General features: G+C 34.0%; 1 protein-coding gene across 2 annotated transcripts in view; it reads left to right on the forward strand.

The window, feature by feature from the left end:
- Positions 1 to 20,187, forward strand: part of USH2A (usherin) — a 782,904-nt gene that overhangs the window by 111,590 nt on the left and 651,127 nt on the right. For both annotated transcript variants that reach the window (XM_049708908.1, XM_049708907.1), the window contains 2 exons: positions 10,368 to 10,563; positions 13,316 to 13,446. In XM_049708908.1, coding sequence (XP_049564865.1) covers positions 10,368 to 10,563; positions 13,316 to 13,446 — 327 coding nt within the window. The remainder of the gene's footprint in view (positions 1 to 10,367; positions 10,564 to 13,315; positions 13,447 to 20,187) is intronic.

Here is a 20,187-nt window from a genome sequence, read left to right on the forward strand (position 1 = left end):
GTAATGAATAAAAACCAACAAACTTTTCTGCCCTTAGAAATTGTTACATTCTAGTTTATACTAGTTGACATTCTACTGGATGATTTTAGAAATTTATTCAATTTCTTTCCTATTCCTCAGTTTTCTTAGTTGTAAAATGGAGGTAATAGCAGCTACTACTTTGTAGGTTGTTGGAGAGATTTAGTCATCAAATATATATGAAGCACGTAGGCCTGACACCATAAGCCTTAGCTATTCTTAGTACATGGGAAGCATTGCCTAGATAAAGACATCTGTGGGCATTTTACTGTTGAGGGTAGAAAGGGAAATAATTTTGTCTCACTTCTGTTTTTTTTGCTAGAGCCAGGAATGAAAGAAATGAATTCACTGATAGAAATGAGCTTTCATTGCATCAACCGTTCATTGATTTATTCACTCATTCATACATTCATTTGTTCATTCCCTCACCCAGTAAGCATTTATTGAGCAGTTACAAAGTTCCAGCCATTATGCTGGGATTCATTAGATCAATAAAATCTGGTTCCTGCTTAAGGAAGCTCAGAATCTAACAAGGACAATGGAGAAGTAAAGTACTATTATAATATTCTATGATAATTGCAGTGATTTTAAAAGTATAGACAAAATGCTATTTTCTCTATGCATGCTTAAGGAGATAAGTCAGTACCCATAGTTCGTCTTTGCACCTCTAAAATTTTAGCCTGTATGGTATGCACTAGATTTTAAAAAAAGGATTATTTCATTTATTTACCAGAATTGCAGAATTAACTACTCTTTGTAAATTTTCCAGATGTGATCTTTTAAAATGAACATTAAAAGAAGTTTTAATCTGTTTTTTGAAATCATTCAAAAACAAATTGTTCACTTCCTCGTTTTCTTAACCTGTGACTGTTAAAGACAAGTTGTTTTTGATGACTCATGGTCATCATTATGAACTTGAGCTTTCAAAGGGCATTGAGTCTGTTGGACGGCTGAGTCTGTTGAACTCTTCTGTTAGTAACTTGTGGGACGACCCCATCCACCTCCCATCTTCCCATGGCTCTTATGTATTTTTGGCTAAGAGGACATTTTCTTCTTCCTTCCTTCAAAGACACATAATGAGCATTTAAGATTGCTGGATAAGTGACTGAAGAAATGTGTTGCTGCTATAGTTACATTTTTGAAAATGGGACTATTTGTATGTTTGTACTTTTTCTGTAAATTTGGATCAGATTTGAAATATTGGCAATAGTAGATCAAAATTGAGACTGATGGGAGTAGCGTTGATAAAAGTGCTTTTGGACCTGTGGATAATCTTTGAAAGACTGTCTTTGCTAGTCTGTAATAGTAACAAAAGAACACTATTCCAGTTTAATGGTCCAGAAGAGAGAAATGTCATTGTGTAATATTAATACATAACGTAGTGAAATAAATGTCATCAGTGTCTTGTATATTCAATGATTATTCTGTGATTTGTCTACTTGAACATGTTAAAGTATTTGGCTGCAACTTAGGGGAGTTGATTAGTAGCCTTTAAGATGCTATCAGAATGAAAGCAGTGAAATGAATCAGTTGATAAAGGTCCTCACCCTGATATAACCAGTGTCTAACCTTATAATTTGAACAACCAGGGACATATCAGGGGGAATCCAGTTGGTACAGAAGAAACTGAAACATAATCAAAAGTGACAAATGATCAACTGGAGATTGGGAGAACGTTAGGTAGAAAAACATTTGGTTCAGAACTAGAATATAAGATATACAACTATTTCTGGATTTTAAATGAAAGTTTAAAAGTCATTAACGGAAAAGATAGAAATAATTGTGAGAATTCAAACATTTACTTGTCATGCCCTTAATTATTATTTCTTCCATTTTGTCACGATATTCTTTGTATTATCGTAAAGGAGTTGTGAGAAACAGAATTATAAGATGAAAAATGTAACAATTTTATGAAATGTTGTAACCAAAAAATAGACTACAGAGTATTCCTTCTCTGTTATCTGTCTTTGTAAACCACATAAAATCATAAAAACGCAGCTTCATCCTTAATATCAGAGGCCAAAATGTGTGTCAAGGTGCCATAGTTGTGTATGTTTTAAATCAAACTTTAAAACAGAAATTTAAGATGTCATTTCTCAAAATCCTTGCTTCTATATGTTAATCTCATCATTCTGAAAATTTTTTATCGTTTAAAAATCATATTCTGTTTACTGGTAATTCATGTACTTTTTCAACCTACATTATACTCAAAAAGAGTTATTTCCTCTGTAGTATCTTATTGATCTGTGTGTAATTTAAAATAAGAACATTTTAATTTTCTTAGCAAAATGGTACATGCAAATGATGCAAATAATGTATAATTTTCTTGTAATCATCCGTGCAGTTGCATTTTATTTGAACACAATTTTTAATACATTAGTAATAAATGCACACTGTGGAAAGAAATGTTATAAAAAGCAAGTCATCTGTAACCCTACCGCCCCTAGACAACCTTGGCAAATAGTTTACATCCTTTCAGATATTTTATTATTGATATTCTACTAAAGAAATCTGTGTCATCTGTCTCTGTCTTCTTAAAGTTTTATCTCTGTATTCATATTCACAGATGAGTCTACCTTTAGAAAATAGGCTTATACTCTACATACTACTTTTCACTTGGTTTTTAAGTTCAAATTGTATTATAAATACTTATCTACATTTGTCCTTATGAATGGTTGTATTATATTTCTTTGAAGATATATGATATTTTTCAGCCATTTCTTTACTTTTGGACATTTATCTTGTATCCTTTTCTTTCCTATTATAAAGACCACATTATAAAAAAATCTTTCTCAAATAGTTTAAAAAAATGTACTTTTCTGAATTCCCAGTGGAATTGTTGGGTCCAGTGGAATGTACACATATGCTGTCCTGAAAGCTGTGGACAAACTCCCATCCTAGAAATATTGTCCATACTGGCCCTTTCTACAAACTCTTGCACCCTAGTGTTAGAATTTTTTTTTTCCAAAAAAAATTTGAGAGTTGAAAAATGATAGCTATGCTTGCTTTCTCTAGAAAAGGCTAAAATCTTACCAATATTTCTGTAGGTTTTTTATTGTCCATAAAAAGAAGGCTAGCCACCTAACAACTACTTGGTCAGACCCAAACCAACCCATTAGGTTAGTGGCAAATTCCTCTTTGTTTTTAAACATTAAAGGAGCGAGGACTGTATCTTTAGAATATCAGTAAAGTATTTAGTTCAGTATCATTTACAAAAAGGCTTTTTGATAATGGCTTCTAAGTTGACAATAAGGATAAAATCTCAAAAGAATCTTTTTAGATCACAGTCTAAAAGCATAAACGTTCGTAAGAATATCAAAGGAATGCTTTTGCTGGATTCACTCCACTAATTCATGTAGGCAACATCCCAAACTCCAACAGCCGACAGTTGCTTTGTTGAAGACAAACTGCCTCTGTAATCAGTGTGACAGGACCACAGGTTGCATATCATCACTTCCACCAAGTTATGCAAGAAAGCGTAACTTGAATAATATTAACACCATCATTGGGAGAGCACAGACGTCAATAAGAATACTTTTAAATGAAGTAAAAAAAATAGACTTCAGGCATTGAAGCAAAATTTTGCATTTGGCCAAGGTTTTGCAGTGGGATAGAGTTTTTAAACCTTTGGGAATGAGGTTAATTGCATGGCTAATTGACCTGGGGAAGAAAATGTAATAAGCGCATTTTTCTTCTCCAAAGCCAGGAGGTCAGAGTGAGTATTCATCTATCCTTCTTATCCACACTTAGGGCTACTAGAAATGATATTCTGGTGATGTCTGATGGCTACTAGGAATGAATTGTAGATGGGACCTCCTCAGTAGTTGTAGCTACAGATGATAAACCAGAAATGCATTTTGGTCATAAATTGCTCCTTGGTCCACTCTGTAGGCTACATCGTCTAAACCAGACCAGTACGTTTATGATCACAAAAATCTATCAATGGTTGTAGACAATATATTACATAGGGACTGTCTTACGTACTGCTGGTGTCATTTGAACTTGAGATCAACACCTCTGTTGGATTTTTACCCTGCTTGTTCTTCTCATTCCTCCTCCTCCATCTTGTAACTTCCAGATTTTGAAAGCGTAGTATGTGCCAGGCTTTGTGTTGAGCATTTTTTATTTATTTATTTTTAAAATTTTTATTGGAGTATAGTTGATATACAATGTTGTGTTATTGTCTGCTGTAGATCATTTTTAAAATATTGCCACTTATCCTCAGATTATTTTGAGTCAGTAACAGTTAAGGTGTTGTGTTACATTGCCTTCCTTTTAGAGATGAGGAATCTGAGATTCAGAGTTAAAGTAGACTCAGGGACTTACTGTTCAATGGTAGTTTTCACATTACTTATCCTCTTTGATCCTCAATTGCTAATCTAACAATAAAGTAGTAGACAGTGTTTACTGAGGGCTTATGATGTGACAGACACTCTGCTAAGTACTTGGACTTTACAACATCTCTAAGAGGCAGGAATTATTACCCCCCATGTTAGATGAGAAAAATAAGCCTTAAAGAGATGGAATTAATTATACAAAAACACAGGGCTAGCAAAATCAAGAAGAGAGATCAGATGTGGGATACCATATAATACAAAGCCTAGAGGATTCAATGTAATAATTCATTTTAAATGCTTAATATAGTTCCCAGAACATAGAAAGTATGCAGTTCATGTTACTTTTCACAGTTAGTGGCAGTACCAATAATTGAACTAAGATGTCTGACTTCAGCCTATGCCTAATTTCTAACTTTGATTATACAAAATAAATTGATTTACAAATGGTTATTGCTGATGAGAGAAAACTTAAAGAGGTCAATTCCCCCACTTTTAATTTTTTTTGGCCAAAGACCCATAGTTGACAATACCCTACTGAATGCTACATATCTTTTACAAAATGTGTTTCATTTTATATTTTTAGGTGGTTTATTGCAAGTCATCAAATACCATGCAGTTGTGAACACTTTACATAAACATTACTGTTTATTAATTGTTCCCATTGTACCCCTGTCTAAAGTTTTTCAAGAATGACTTTGTTTCAAAATAAGTATCATTAGAAGTGAGTTTTCAGTTAGCAGCTTAGCAATTGTCTATTAAACTCCTACTGTGAGGATGACTACAGGAGTATAAAAATCAGTAACTTGCATTTCCTGAAAGATGCATGTAAGCAAACCAATCATTTGAGTTCAAAGTGATAGGAGCAGGGTCAAGGTATTAATAGAGTGCAGGGAGAGAAGAGAAGAGGGACAGCTGTCCAGCCCAAAGGGTTATAAATGATCTTGCCGAAAACAATCTTCTTCATTCCAAGACAAATATGATACCGATTTTTTTAATAGGCCAAAATGTAAGCATGCATACTTTATCAATAATTAGAATGCAGCCTTACCTGACATGAAAACTGACTGAATATTACATTCTCATTCTCTTCTCTGTCTTTTTTCTTTTCCTCCTCAGCTAAGTAGAAAGACTCAATGCATTTTCATGCTAACCTTTTCAGCATACCATAAAAGAACAGCACATTGGACAATTAAATTCTTATAGTTTTTCTTTCTACATTTAAAAAGATTAAGGGAATAAATTGTTCAGCCATGAACTAGTAGGGCAAAATAAATACTGGAAAAAATGCTTTTGACTAGAGTTTGTTCCAATAATAATTATGAAATATGTCAAACTGTTCTGAAATAGTAGATATTTATTGCAGAAAATAGAAAAAGGGAATGACATTTGTTGTCTAAAATAGTTTTAAAAAATGTAAATTAAAAAAAACAAAGGACTATTATTGTGAACATATGGGGAGACTTTTTGATACTTTATTTTACATGGTTTGACTCTTCTGGTTCCTAATTTATGTATGTGACTATGGAAAAAGTTGGGTACTGTCAGAAGTCACATTAAGTATTTTATAGCCAAAAAAAAAAAAGGGTAAGAATGTACATATTTATTGCTATATACATATTTATTTCAAATCTTATCTAGAATCAATCATAATTTAAATGCAGTGTAACTTGACAAACTATAATAGGTTTTAGTGTACAAAATGAAAATTTGTTCATTCAGACATTGAAATTAACTTGATAAATACAAATACATATTTATTCCTTATTAAAGTTTTAAGGCTTTATTTATTTTAATGTCTGTATAAAAACATGGAGCAATAGAATTTATGACTATAAATGCAGAAATCCTACATAACTTTAACCATTATTTACCATTAATGATGTTGAGTTTATTCTAAGAATGCAAGCATAGATTTTAATTAACCTCTTAACCTATAACATAATTTTTCAGTTCAACAGGTCAGCTGATTCAGAACATTTAATAAAATTGACAATATTTTGTTTTTATATAAAGTCACCTTGTTTATTTTGGAATAGAGATTTCTCCTTTTAAGTGATAAAGATCATCTACCTAAAATCAATAGTCAACATCATTATAAAAGTTGTAATATTAAAGACATTTCCATTAAAGTCAGAAATAATACAAATACATCCACGGTCACCACTATAGCATATTTATTAACTATGGTGCTAAAATTTTTGGCCAATGATGTAGAAGTAAAGTAGAAAAAGAAAATAAAATATAAGTATATATTGAAAATTATGAACTAAATCCTCACTATTTGACAGACAAAGAAAAATGTACCTAATATATGAAAAGATATTTAAAAGCAATAAGAAAAAATGAATATGCAAAATAAAAATGAGCAATTTTCTCACAAAAATATTATATTTTATCAAAATTAGATGAAAAATATAAAACCTTACTAGTAATCAACAACATACATACTGAAACAGTGATTGATACTTTTCTAAAATCAAAATAGTGAAGAGATAATCATAGACTTAGTTGAGCAGAACACAAGAAAATGGACATTCTCAGATACTACTTGTGGGATTATAAATTAGTTTAATTTTTCTAGAAGAAAGTGGTCATATTTCACAAAATCTTTTAAAATATTTACACTCTTATGATACAACTTTATCACTTATAATTTTGTTAAGGAAATATCCACAAGAAAAACAAAAAATTAGAAGAAGCAAAGTATTTCTGCTGTAGTTGCAGACTAAGTTATTTTATGAATAATATGATAAGTAATGCAATAAAATTCATGATATTTAATGATAAGAGACTATGTAATAGTATGGGTTATATGTGTGTATATGTGTGTTTTTGTGTATTCCTAATTTTGAGAAAAAGGAAAAAAATACACATAAGTTTTGAAAAAAATCATTAAAATATTGTAGCTTATCATTTGGCAGTTGAATTATCAGTGATTTTTATTTTCTACTTCATTTATTTATTTTATGAAAAGGATAGTATTACTTTTATTAAGTACATAATTATGCTAAAATTTTAACACAGTTCCCATGAATAGTTCCTTAATCTATGGAATAAATTTTGCTTTGTCCATAAATTGTATGTATATTAGATGCTAAAGCACTAATTAAAAAAAATGTCTAGCTTTAATTGATCCAGTACATAACAAGTCTGTTTTAGTTAAACACCAATCCTCTAAAAACATGGTTCAAATATTAGTTATCATGGTATATTACCTGTAAGTAATTTCATAAAATACAAATTTTGCTGCTGGCTTGTCAGTCTACAAATTATATATATAACTGTTGCACATCATGATCAGTGACCAATCATGTAGCTTCTTTCACTCTATTGGTGACTGGTCAGTGCACATCCATTAATCAGTTCGTTCACAGAGAAGCTTGTAGTGGTCTAACCTCTTTTTAAGTGATAAACCCATGTGACATTTTATAAATATGAATATTCAAAAAAGAAGAATTGGCCAACAAAGATGGAAGGAAAGAATGTTTTGGGAGTGAAATTTCAATTAAACGTTTCTTTTTAGAGAACAAATAGCTGATCACTGTCACCATTTGGAATACTTTATATATGCAGCCAGGGCAACTTAATGAATGCGAATTTAGCATAAATGAGGACATTGGTTGTGATGAATAGGTAAAGGTGTCCTAGAGGAAATGATGCCAACAGAAACTTTACATTAAAGGAATCTCAGAGATATTGCACATCAGTGAAAGCAAAAACATGAAAATGATGGAAGCAGGCTGATCCATACTTAGAAAGGAGTATGACAATTCTCAAGGCTTAGAAAAGATGCTTGCTCAATATGGAAATTTACAGAATAAGAAAGCAAGCATTATTCAAGATACTGAATGATTTTTACAAGGAAAATAATTCTCAAAGTTTCTAATATTAAATTACAGTTTATTAAATGTTAGTTTTTCTATTTCCCTTTACATTTGTAACTGATAGGAAGTTTTTTACAGTTTTATCTTCACTTATCCTTCTTTGATACTCTTCCTTTATGTAGATCCAAGTTTCTGATGTATATTATTTTCCTTTTCTCTAGAAAACTTCTTTTAACATTTCTTGCAAGTAGGGTCTACTGGCGACACATTTTCACAATTTGTGTTTGTCTGACAAGTCTTTATTTCTCCTTCACTTTTGTAAGATAATTTTGCAGAGTACAGAATTCTAGGTTGGTAGTTTTTTTTCTCTCAACACTTTAAGTACTTCACACAATTCTCTTCTTGCTTGCATGTTTTCTGAGGAGAAGTTAGATATAATTCTTTGTTACTATATAGGTTAGGTGTATTTTAACTTTGTTTTCTCTTTCTGAATTTTTTATCTTTGATCTTCTGTAGTTTGAAAATGATATGCCTAGGTATAGTGGGGTTTTTTGTTTGTTTTTTGGCATTTATCTTTCTTGGTGTTTTCTGAGTTTCTTGGATCTGTGGTTTGGTGTCTGACATTAAGTTGGGGAAATTCTCAATTATTATTGTTTCAAATATTTCTTCTATTCCATTCTCCCTCTCGTTTCCTTCCCATTATATGTATGTTGCACCTTTTGTAGTTGTTCCACAGTCCTTGGATTGTGTGTTCTAATTTTTCAGTCTTCATTCTTTTTGCTTTTCAGTTTTTGAGGTTTCTATTGATATATCATCTAGCTCAGAGATTCTTTCCTGAGCCTTATCCAATCTACTACTAAGCTCATCAGAGGCATTCTTCATTTCTGGTAGTGTTTTTGATCTCTAGTATTTCTTTTTGGTTCTTTTGTAGAATTTCCATTCACTCTGCTTATATTGCCCATCTGTTCTTGCATGCTGTGATTTTAAATTCCTTGCCTAATAATTCTAACATCAACATCTCTGTCATGTTCTGATGCTTGCTTTTTCTGTTCAAATTGTGTTTTTTGCCTTCTGGTATGCCTTGTAATTTTTTTCTTGAAAGCCAGACATGATGTACCAGATGAGAGGAACTGCTGTAAATAGGTTTTTAGCAATGTGCTGGTGAGGACTGAGGGGAGGGCAAGTGTTCTATAGTCTTATGATTATTAAATGTTAGTTTTACTATTTTCTATTTCCCTTTAGTTTTCAGTCTTTTAGTAAGCCTTTGCCTCTGGACTGTGAACTTCATGTATGCCTCTTTGTCCCCTCTGCCCACCTCCCCTTTAGGTGGCATAGAGTGACTAGAGGGGGCTGGAGTTGAGTATTTCCTTTCTCTAGGTCCGTTAGGCTCTGGTTAAGTAATTTATCCTGAGACAGATATCGTTAAGAACAGAGTGCTCTGATGTACTTCGAAATGCTTCCTTTCTTCTCCCTCTGCCAGAAGCACCTGGGGATTTTCCCCTGAGTTCATTTACTGTGAGAACCTGGTCAAGCTGCTGGAAGAAAATCTCACAGAATGGTGAGGGCCCTTTATAACTACACTACCCTGGAGTTTTCAATTATCAGACTTGTTCACGGTGAACTTCCAGCAATATATCAATTATAATTCAGATTTTCTACCCCAGCATTTGTTCCCATGGAAGTTTCTGCTAGTGAGTCTTTGATCCTATAGCTGAGACTCCCTTTATTTGCCTGTCTCTCCAATCTTGGGGACAGATGTTTGCCCCGTGTCCCCTACTTAGGGATCCAGGGAGAGTTGTTGATTTTTCAGTCTGTTCAACTTTTTATTTTTTAGTATGATGGAGTGGCAATTCCAAGCTCTTTACTTGTGGAACCAGGACTTGGAAGTCAAGCTTTTAATGTTTTCACAAAAAATTTCAGATTGTGGAACAATCATAATTTTCCCCATTGGTTATTAAGATCACTTTAAATGGTTTCAGCTTGCATTGTCACTTTAACAATTCTGCACTACCATGACTGTAATATGCTAATTTATGATTTATAAAACACTTTTAAAAATACAATAGTTGCTGACTTTCAACTCTTTGATATTAGCTTTCTTTCTAGTGAAAGTGCCGGATATATAAATAAGAAGAAACAAAGCACAACTTTATATATTTATCATTCTGATATTACTTTATTGTTCTAGTGTGATCACTGCCTGCCTCTTTATAATGACAAGCCTTTTCGCCAAAGTGATCAAGTTCATGCCTTCAATTGTAAACCCTGTGAATGCAACAGCCATTCCAGAAGCTGCCACTACAACATCTCAGTGGATCCCTTTCCATTTGAACACCACAGAGGAGGTGGAGGAGTTTGTGATGACTGTGAGCATAACACTACAGGTAACTAGCAAATAACACAAATAAGAGAAGCTGACTTGGTCTTGAAGCCCACGTGCTTCTATACATAATGCATATTATTTTAAATTATGTTATTGCTATCTTATTTAAGAAAGTGCTTTCATACCATTAAGTTTGAAAACCACTCTGGTTTACTGAATCTTCATGTTCCAAATGATTAGGTAGTTTTCAGATATAACACTCTAGTCTTAGACTATATATTTTCAGGAAAATGTTTTTTTCTTTTTAAATAAGTTCACATCATTTGATTAGATCATGAATATATTTTGGATACATCAGGAATTACTGTATTATTCTGAGTATATATATCCTTGAAATAAGTTTTCTGTGTGACCTCTGATCTTCCATTATGTCTGGATTCCCATGTAGAGAGGTTTACAATCATTCAGATTTGGTATGGACTCTAGTAATTAGGGAATACTCTTTTTAAAAATGTTCATTAAATGCATAAAATAGTTATTAGAGTCTTTTCCCCAAAACCATCCAGCATTTTGACTAGTCATTGAAAAATTACTATTTTCTGAAAGGCTGATATGTTAAAAGCAGAAATAGACAATGTCTGAATTTGTAAAATATAATGGCCCAAGTCTGATGGGTTTGAAAGTGTGCTACTCTGAAGCATGAATGAATTTGTTGGATAATTATTGATAACCTAAAGTGGGACAAGCTCTTGGCTAGGTGCTGGGAATATAAGGATTAACAAAATGATGAATTTTCTTGTCTTTGTGTGGATTATTACATGGTGGTAAAGGCACCCTATTAAAGGAACAATTAAAAAGTTGTCTGATGAGTGCTAAGATGGGGAAGTATAGTAGGAGTTAACCAGGTGAAGGAGCAGGGTTGGGGATTAGGAGTGTGAACAAAGTTTTCCAGTAAGAGAAACAGCTGTGCAATGGCCTAGAGGAGAGAGAAACATGGCGCCCTTGAAGAACTGTTGAAAGTGCAAATGGCTGATTGTTAGAAAAGGCACTAGGAAGAAAGGCAGAGCCCAGATACTGGAGGGCTCTCTAAACCATGATAAAGAGATTGGCTTCTATCCTAAGGTTAAGGAGATGCCATCTCAGGGCACTTAAGGAAAGGAATTTTGTGTTTTTTTAAGACCCATCTGGTTATAAAGTGGAGAATGGATTGAAGAGGGTCAAAAGTGGTTTGGGAAAAAACGTTAGTCAGATATTGCAATGGTCCAGATGAGAAGTAATGCGGGAAAACATTTAAGGTGGTGTGGATAGAGATGAGCGGATCCAATAGACACTTAGGGTAGACAGTGACAGCATTTTCTGAGCCAGGTGCAGAGTGTAGGTAAGGGAAGGAAGAAGAGTCAAGACTTACGCCTAACATTCCGGTTTGAGCAACATGATCAACGTTGGTACCAGCCATTGAGATAGGAAATACAGGAGGATCAAATTGAAGGAGAAGATGGCAAGTTCTGCTTTGGACAAGTTCACTGTGTGTTTCCAAGAAACAAAGAAGAAACTCTCTTTGGGGCAGTCAGAAACACAGTTCTGAAGCTCCTTTCTTAAAGAAAGGACTTCCATGATGCTTCAGAGAGGATCAGTATAATCTATATACTTTAGTGGCATCTTATGGTTATCACAGTTTGTAAATATATATTTATTCCTGTAATAATTTAATTAGGATTCATCTTACCTGCTAGACTATAAGGTAACTCTGTGAAAAGGGTGCAGTTTGTATTTTCCTCAGCCCTTAGCACAGAGTTTGGAACATGGTAATCACTCAATAAATATTCATTGAATGATAAATAAAGGAGAGATTTCAGACTGGAGATATAAATTTGGGAGTCCTCAGCATATAGAAATGGAAATATTCTAGACATATTATAAATCCATTTAATTTGTCCTCAGCCAAGATCCATTAGAGTGTGAGTTTTTCATTTGATTAAGTTGTTTTCATAGTTTTCTAATATTGGGCCAGTTTCAGCAATATTTGAGGAAGAATGCATCATGTTTAAAGGGGGAATTGATAGCCTTCAGTTTTATTTCAGTTTCAGTGATCTGATATGCTACTCACATTTAGTTTAGAAACTCCTTAGATTGCTTTCTTATATAAAATGGAAAGGGAAATTTTCTGAATAATAAATTGTAAACAATAGGAATTACCTCATATTTCTAATGTGTCAAGATATTCTAATATTTAATATGAAATTTATTTGATGTAGCTAAATATAAAATTCTATTTTGATATTTGAAATGAAAAATAATGGCCATAAGTACTAACAGAAGCATTTGCTTTTAATCACATTAACTATGAAATAATAAATTACATTAAAAGCAGTCTTCTATTTTATAAGATTTAGTTCTGGAAAAATATTTGAATAATATATGCTTATTTGCTTCCAACTGTAGAGATATCATCTGCCACGAATGTAGAAATTTCTCATATTTGATTTAGATTCAGTACCTGGTCTTAGAAACCAGAATTTTAAGTTTGGAAACAAACTCTTTCAAAATGTATGGGCCCCTACAAAGCACAGCTTTTTAGAAGTGTGGTATTATATAACAGATGGGAGTTTAATGAAGTAGAGCACAGTTTGTAACAGGTTCATTGTTTCATATGCTGTGGATCACTAAATTGGCAGGTAGAGATGAAAGGTGCATTAAAATGGACATCCCTAAAATTATAGAATTTCCTCAAAGGAATACAGTCTTTAATTTTGAATTATGCAGCTGATTTTAATGAATTGGAAGTCATAATGCATAACCTTTCCCCGATGCAGGGAGGAACTGTGAGCTGTGTAAGGATTACTTTTTCCGACAAGTTGGTGCAGATCCTTCAGCCATAGATGTTTGCAAACCCTGTGACTGTGATAAAGTTGGCACTAAAAACAGTAGCTTCCTGTGTGATCAGGTGAGTTCTCACTATTGAAGGTAAAGAATTGCTCTCTTCCAGAAACTAATTTAGGAGATGGTCTATCAGTGATACTGAGGGCTATATCAGGAAGTCCTCTGTGTGTGTGCTTACATTTCAAAGAGGTGGTTGCTTTCGGGGTGTTTCTGTACAACTTTTAATATGAATATAAAATATAAGGCTACTTGGGCAGTCCATTTTACAGTTGTCAAAAAAACGTGGGGGCTTCCCTGGTGGCGCAGTGGTTGAGAGTCCACCTGCTGATGCAGGGGACACGGGTTCGTACCCCGGTCTGGGAGGATCCCACATGCCACGGAGTGGCTGGGCCCGTGAGCCATGGCCGCTGAGCCTGCGCATCCGGAGCCTGTGCTCTGCAACGGGAGAGGCCACAAGAGTGAGAGGTCCGCGTACCGCAAAAAAAAAAAAAAACAGAAACGTGGAAGCTTGGGGTTCCAAGTAAACAACGAAGTAATTTAAGTATGTGTCTTGGAATAACTGGTGAATTAATATTCATAAGTGATATTAAGTAAACAAGAACAGTTTTCCTCCCAAATTCCGTAGAAGATAGTATAGCAAAAGTCACTTACACATAGATCCAAATGGAAATTATGGTAGCTCTGTTCTAAATTTCTTTTAACCTTTTCTCTATCTAACAGTACAATGGGTTTTTATCATTTTATTAATTTTAATTACCAACATCACAAATATTGATGTCTGACCTATATGAACACAGATTGTAACTGTATCATACATCAGGAAAAGCAGCTCCGTACTTAAATGTGCTGTCTTCAGCTGGAGCTTTTTACCTGTTCTGATCATATTACCACACGAAAGTAGATAAAAGGCAAATTTACCTTGAAGAATCAATTCAATGATTGTATTAATTTTTAATAATTACATATTCTCTTGCAAATAGTTGAGAATGCAGTGGCCAAGAGCATAAACCACAATCTGGTTAAAGAAAAAAAAAATTTTTTTAAGTAACAATGGAATGATAATTATTTCAAGGCAAAATATATTTGTCATATAACTTGGAGCATGTATTAAAAACTGTTTTAGCAAATAAAAGCCAAATGTAAAGTGAGCTAATATGGATTTGAAGACCTTCAGATGAACCATAGTGTGTGATATGCTTCATTGGAAAGCTGGGAGGTAGAAAAATAACTAAAAAGGCAATCTCTACTGTTTTTATATTGTGATATTGAGGCACTATTTTCTGAGAGAGTCATATTACAGTTTTATATGTGTTGACTAGTAAAATCTGTCTTTACACATTTCACCCTTACACATTTGCCCTGAATTTTCAACATGGATGTCTTTTGCTTGTTATTCAAGTCTCAATTCAAAGATTGATATATCTTTTGAGATTTCTTCACTGATCACTCAGTTGTAGAACATTTTCAAATCACTGTATTTTACATCATCCCATGTTATTTTCATTGTAGCCTTTATTTAATTAAGCAAATTAAATAAATTCATTTATTTGCTTCAGCAAATTAAATAAATTCACTTATTTACTTCATTGTCTTTTCTCTGTCCAACACAAACAGTACAGTTTCAGTCACATAATAAGCACCCCATAAATACTTATTTAATAAGCGTTAAGTAAATGAAGAGAGATTCTGTCTGAGCACTAATCTCATAGTTGGATGGTCATTTAGAATGGTTATTGTAATAATCTAAGCATTACATAAATTTTTCACTTAAATACGTTTTCTTCCTGAAGATCTAAGGTAAAGTAATTTTGGTATATAGTACTGAAAAACTGTGAACTAAAGTTACAGCTCCCAAAGTTTCATTTATATGTCATTACCCATATGAAGTAAAAGGTAGCAGATTTGTCCCTCAATTCTACAACTCAAGTATGCAAGAAATTAAAACCTAATTTTTCTCAAATTCCTATTTCAAGTCCATTTTATTGGGGTAGGAGACAGTTTTAGTAATTCTGTGCTTGTAAATATTTAACATTGGGGTATCTGAGAAAAATTAAAAGCCCACATCATCAATTTTAAGCTACCAATGAGATGTCACCAAATATGAATTTGGGAAGAATGATCTTGTACAGTGGAGATGGCTCCAGTACACTACTGGCTCTGGATCTCTTTCTCCAGCTCTCATGGGGTGGATCTAATTTTGGGGTGGAATTGTACATGAACATACCCAGGGCAATGACATTTCAGAAGGTAGGACCTCTCTGATCATTGATGTCATCAATATAGGTAAACATTCTTTGAGATCTCCTTGAAATGGAGGTGTTTCTCCCCTCCCAGCTAGGGCAGTGTTTTCAGAGTCCTAGTGGAGAGTCAGAACCCCAAGTCCTGCCCGGTGGTAACAAGGAGACCCTCCCCTACTGAGTCAGTGGAGCCAGAGTGGAGAACCTTGACTTCTATTCCCACCAGGCAATAGTGAGGCAACATCCTCTCTTCACTCGCCAGAAGAGTTTCATAGGAAGCCTGACTGTTAAAGCAAGACTTAAGTAAGATTCAGAGTCTCATAACACCAAAATGTCCGGGTTCCAAGAAAATTTCACTTATCATTACAAGAACTAGGATAATATCAAATGGAATGAAAAAAGACAATCAACAATACCAGCATCAAGGTGATATAGATGTTAGAATTATCATGCAAAGATTTTAAAGCATCCATCATTTGTCTCCAGCATATACCTACTCTAAAGTTAGGCTGAAGAAACTTCTCTAAACAGGAAATGATAAATGAAGGAATCTTGCAACATCAGAAAGGCATAAAAAACATCAGAGTTAAAATGTGGCTAAATATGACACATTTTCCCCCTTCTCTTTGAGTGTTTTTTTTTTTTTTTTTTTTTTTTTTTTTGTGGTACGCGGGCGTCTCACTGCTGTGGCCTTTCCCGTTGCGGAGCACAGGCTCTGGACGCACAGGCTCAGTGGCCATGGCTCACGGGCCCAGCCGCTCCACGGCATGTGGGATCTTCCCAGACCGGAGCACAAACCCATGTCCCCTGCATCAGCAGGCGGACTCTCAACCACTGCGCCACCAGGGAAGCCCTCTTTGAGTTTTTAAAATTTTTTGAAGGTTGAAAAATTACATCACTATCTAATGTGGTTCTCAATATATTAGAGGAGATATTTTAAATAATTATATCAAAAATGGAGAGGGTAAGAAATGTAAAGGGAAGTAATTTTTCTATACTTAACTGGAATTGGTAAAATAAAAAAACTACCAGACTTTGATATCTGTGTATATAATGTAATATCTAGACAACAACTAAAAAGGCTTATTATAAGGATGATGTATTCAAGAACACCACAGATAAATCAAAATGGAATTCTAAAATATGTTCATGTAAAAAAATAAAGAAATAATAAAATAAAATATGTTCAGATAACCTATAATAATACAGGGAGGAAGTAGCTAGAGACTGAAAAACAGATAGAATAAATAAAAACCAAAAAAATAAAATCGCAGACTTATTAAACCTTAATATAGCAATAATACCATTCAATGTAACTGGTCTAATAAACCAATTGAAAGTTAAAGATTGCCCATGAACGAAAATATTATCCTGATAGCAAACAAGACCAGCAACAGTGCGTGAAAGAAAACCACAAACCAATATCATTCCATGAATTGAGAAGCCAAAGTTTTAAACAAAATTTTGGCAAATAGATATTCAGCAGTATTTTAAAATAATTAAACACAAAGACTAAGGTGGTTGTGTTCCAGGAATGCATTCTGTTTCAATATTTGAAAATCAAACAATACAATCACCTTATTTTCTGGCTAAAGAAAAAAGTCATCTGATTATAATACTGTATTCAGAAATAGTATTTGACAAAATTCAACACCATTTCATGATAAACACTCTCAGAAAACTAGTAATGGAGGAGAATTTCCTCAACTTGAAAACAAACATCTACACAGTACCTACCTACAGCTGACCTCCTACTTATAAATGAAAACTTTCAGTGAAAAACTTAATGCTCTCTCCCTAAGATCAGGAATAAGACAACAATATTCTATTCAACATTGTACTGCAGTTTCTAACCAGGGAAATTAGGCAAGAAAATGAAATAAAAGTCATCCAGGGCTTCCCTGGCAGCGCAGTGGTTGAGAGTCCACCTGCCGATGCAGGGGACGCGGGTTCGTGCCCTGCTCTGGGAAGATCCCACATGCCACGGAGCGGCTGGGCCCGTGAGCCATGGCTGCTGAGCCTGCACGTCCAGAGCCTGTGCTCTGCAACGGGAGAGGCCACAACAGTGAGAGGCCCGCGTATGGCAAAAAAAAAAAAAAAAAAAAAAAAAAAAAGTCATCCAGATTGGAAAGGAAGAAGTAAAACTATCTGTCTTTGTATATAACATGATCTCGTAGGTAAAAAATCCCAAGATTCCAAGGAATCTGAAACCGATAGGTGGTGTTTTGGGTGGCTTTGAGGAGCTCTGGTTCTTTATGTCTCAGTGCAGAAAGAATTCAGTGAGAGGCAAAGTGATAGATAAGAAGGGATTTTTTAGAATAGGATGCTTGTGAGGCTTACAAGTGGACTAATGAGAGGGTGCCGTGCCCCAAGAACTTAGTGGGCTACAGTTTTACAATCAAAGGAAAAGAGAGAAGTGGGGGAAAGACCACCTTCTTCCTTTTTCTTGGGTAGACATCAGGCTTCCATCATCAGTTCCTCCTCCATGTCAGGTGGGGGACTTTTTTTGTCCCTACATGGTCAAACTGTCATGGCGCAATGGAAATGAGCAAAAAGGTGGTAACATATGCTAAAAATGGTAAATCATCTCAGGTTTTAGTATAATGTCACGTTTTCCTTTTATTTTCTTTAGTGTGCACAGAGGAGCATGTCCAAGGAATCATGAACTTACTGAACTCACTGGGCAGGATGTGGGTCTCATGCCACCATTGTTTTATTTGTGGGGGGCATGTCTCATGCTTCTGTTGCATGGTTTTGTTGCTAGCAAGCCTGCTTGGTTTTGTGGTTAAGTAAACCAGCTTTCCTGAGTGATCATTAACTTATAGATGTCTCCCATACTTTTTTCTCTCCTTAAAATCCCCTGGTGGGATTAGCTATTTAATCACCTACTTTGTCCCTTTACTCTGTCCCTATCAAATTTATTAAAATACCGTCTATCAGAACTAATAAGGTTCAACAAGTTTGCAGAATACATGATCAATACACAGAAATCAGTGGTATTTTTATGTACTTGCAATGAACAATCTGAAATTGAAATTTAGAACACAACTTTATTTAAGTAACATCAAAATAATAAAATACTTAGGAATATATTTAATAAAATAAGTCCAAAACTTTTATTCTGAACACTACAAAATATTGTTGAAAGAAATTAAAGAAGCACTAAATAAATGGAAAAACATCCTATATTCATGTATCAGAGACTTAATTTTGTTAAGATGGCAGTTGGTCTATAGATTCAACACAGTCTTGTTAAAGGCCCAACTGGCTTCTTTGCAGACATTTATACGATGATCCTAAAATTCATATTAAAATTCAGGGCACTCAAAAAAGGCCAAAACTGTCTTGAAAAAGAAGAGAGTTGGAAGATTCACACGTCTCAATTTTAGAATTTACTATAATGTTGTGATCAAGACAGTGTGATGTGGCTTGAGGAGAGATACCCAGATCACTGTAATAGAGTTGAGAGTCTAGAAATTAACCATCACTTTTACAGTCAGTTGATTTTTAACAAGAGTGCCAAGACAAATGAAGAAACAATGGTCTTTTCAATAAATGATACTGATATGCAAAAAACGAAGTTGGATTCTCTACTTCATACCTTATACAAAAATTAACTCAAAATGGAGCAAAGAATAAAATGTAAGAGCTAAAACCATAAAAGTCTTAGAAGAAAATAGAGATGTGAATCTTCATGTCCTTAGATTAGTCGGTGACATTTTAGATATGACACCAAAAGCACAAGGAACAAAAGGATGGATAAATTGGACTTCATTAAAATTTAAAACATTTGTTTTACATAGGACACTATCAGGAAAATGAAAAAACAACCCAAACAATGGGAGAAAATATTTGCAAAGCATATAGTCAATAAGAGACTTGTCTCTAGTGTCTGTAGAAAAACTTTACAACTCAATAATTAAAAGACAGTTCAATTAAAAAATGAGTAAAGGATCTAAATAGACAATTCTCCAAGGAAGATATACAAATGGCAAATAAGCATATGAAAAAATGCTGTGGACATTATTTGTCTTAGGAGAAATGCAAATCGGAAGCACAATGAGACACCACTTCAAACTCACTTAGATGGCTTTCATTAAAGGTACAGATAGTAACATGTCTTGATGAGGATATGGAGAAAGTGGAATTCCCACAGACTACTGGTGGGAATGTAAAATGTGTACCCACTTTGGAAAAGTCTGGTGTTCCTCAAAATATTAAATACAGTGTTACCCTACGACTCTGCACTTTAACTCCTTGCTATATATCCAAGCAAAAAGAAAAAATATATCCTCATACAATCTTATTCATGAATGTCCATTGCTGCTTTATTCATAATAGTCAAAATGTAGAAATAATCCAAATGTCCATTAACTGATGAGTGATAAATAAAATGTAATATATCCACTCAATGGAATTTTATTCAGTAGTAAGAGGAAAAAAGTACGGACATATTACAACGTACAAAGTATATATTACAACATGGACTTTGATCTCAGGAGTGAGGATAGGAGAAAAAGAGAGACAAGAATAGAAAAGGCGTTTTTAAAAAGAGGCTTCTGGGCTTC

This window comes from Orcinus orca, chromosome 1, assembly GCF_937001465.1.
Source record: "Orcinus orca chromosome 1, mOrcOrc1.1, whole genome shotgun sequence".
Lineage (NCBI taxonomy): Eukaryota > Metazoa > Chordata > Mammalia > Artiodactyla > Delphinidae > Orcinus > Orcinus orca.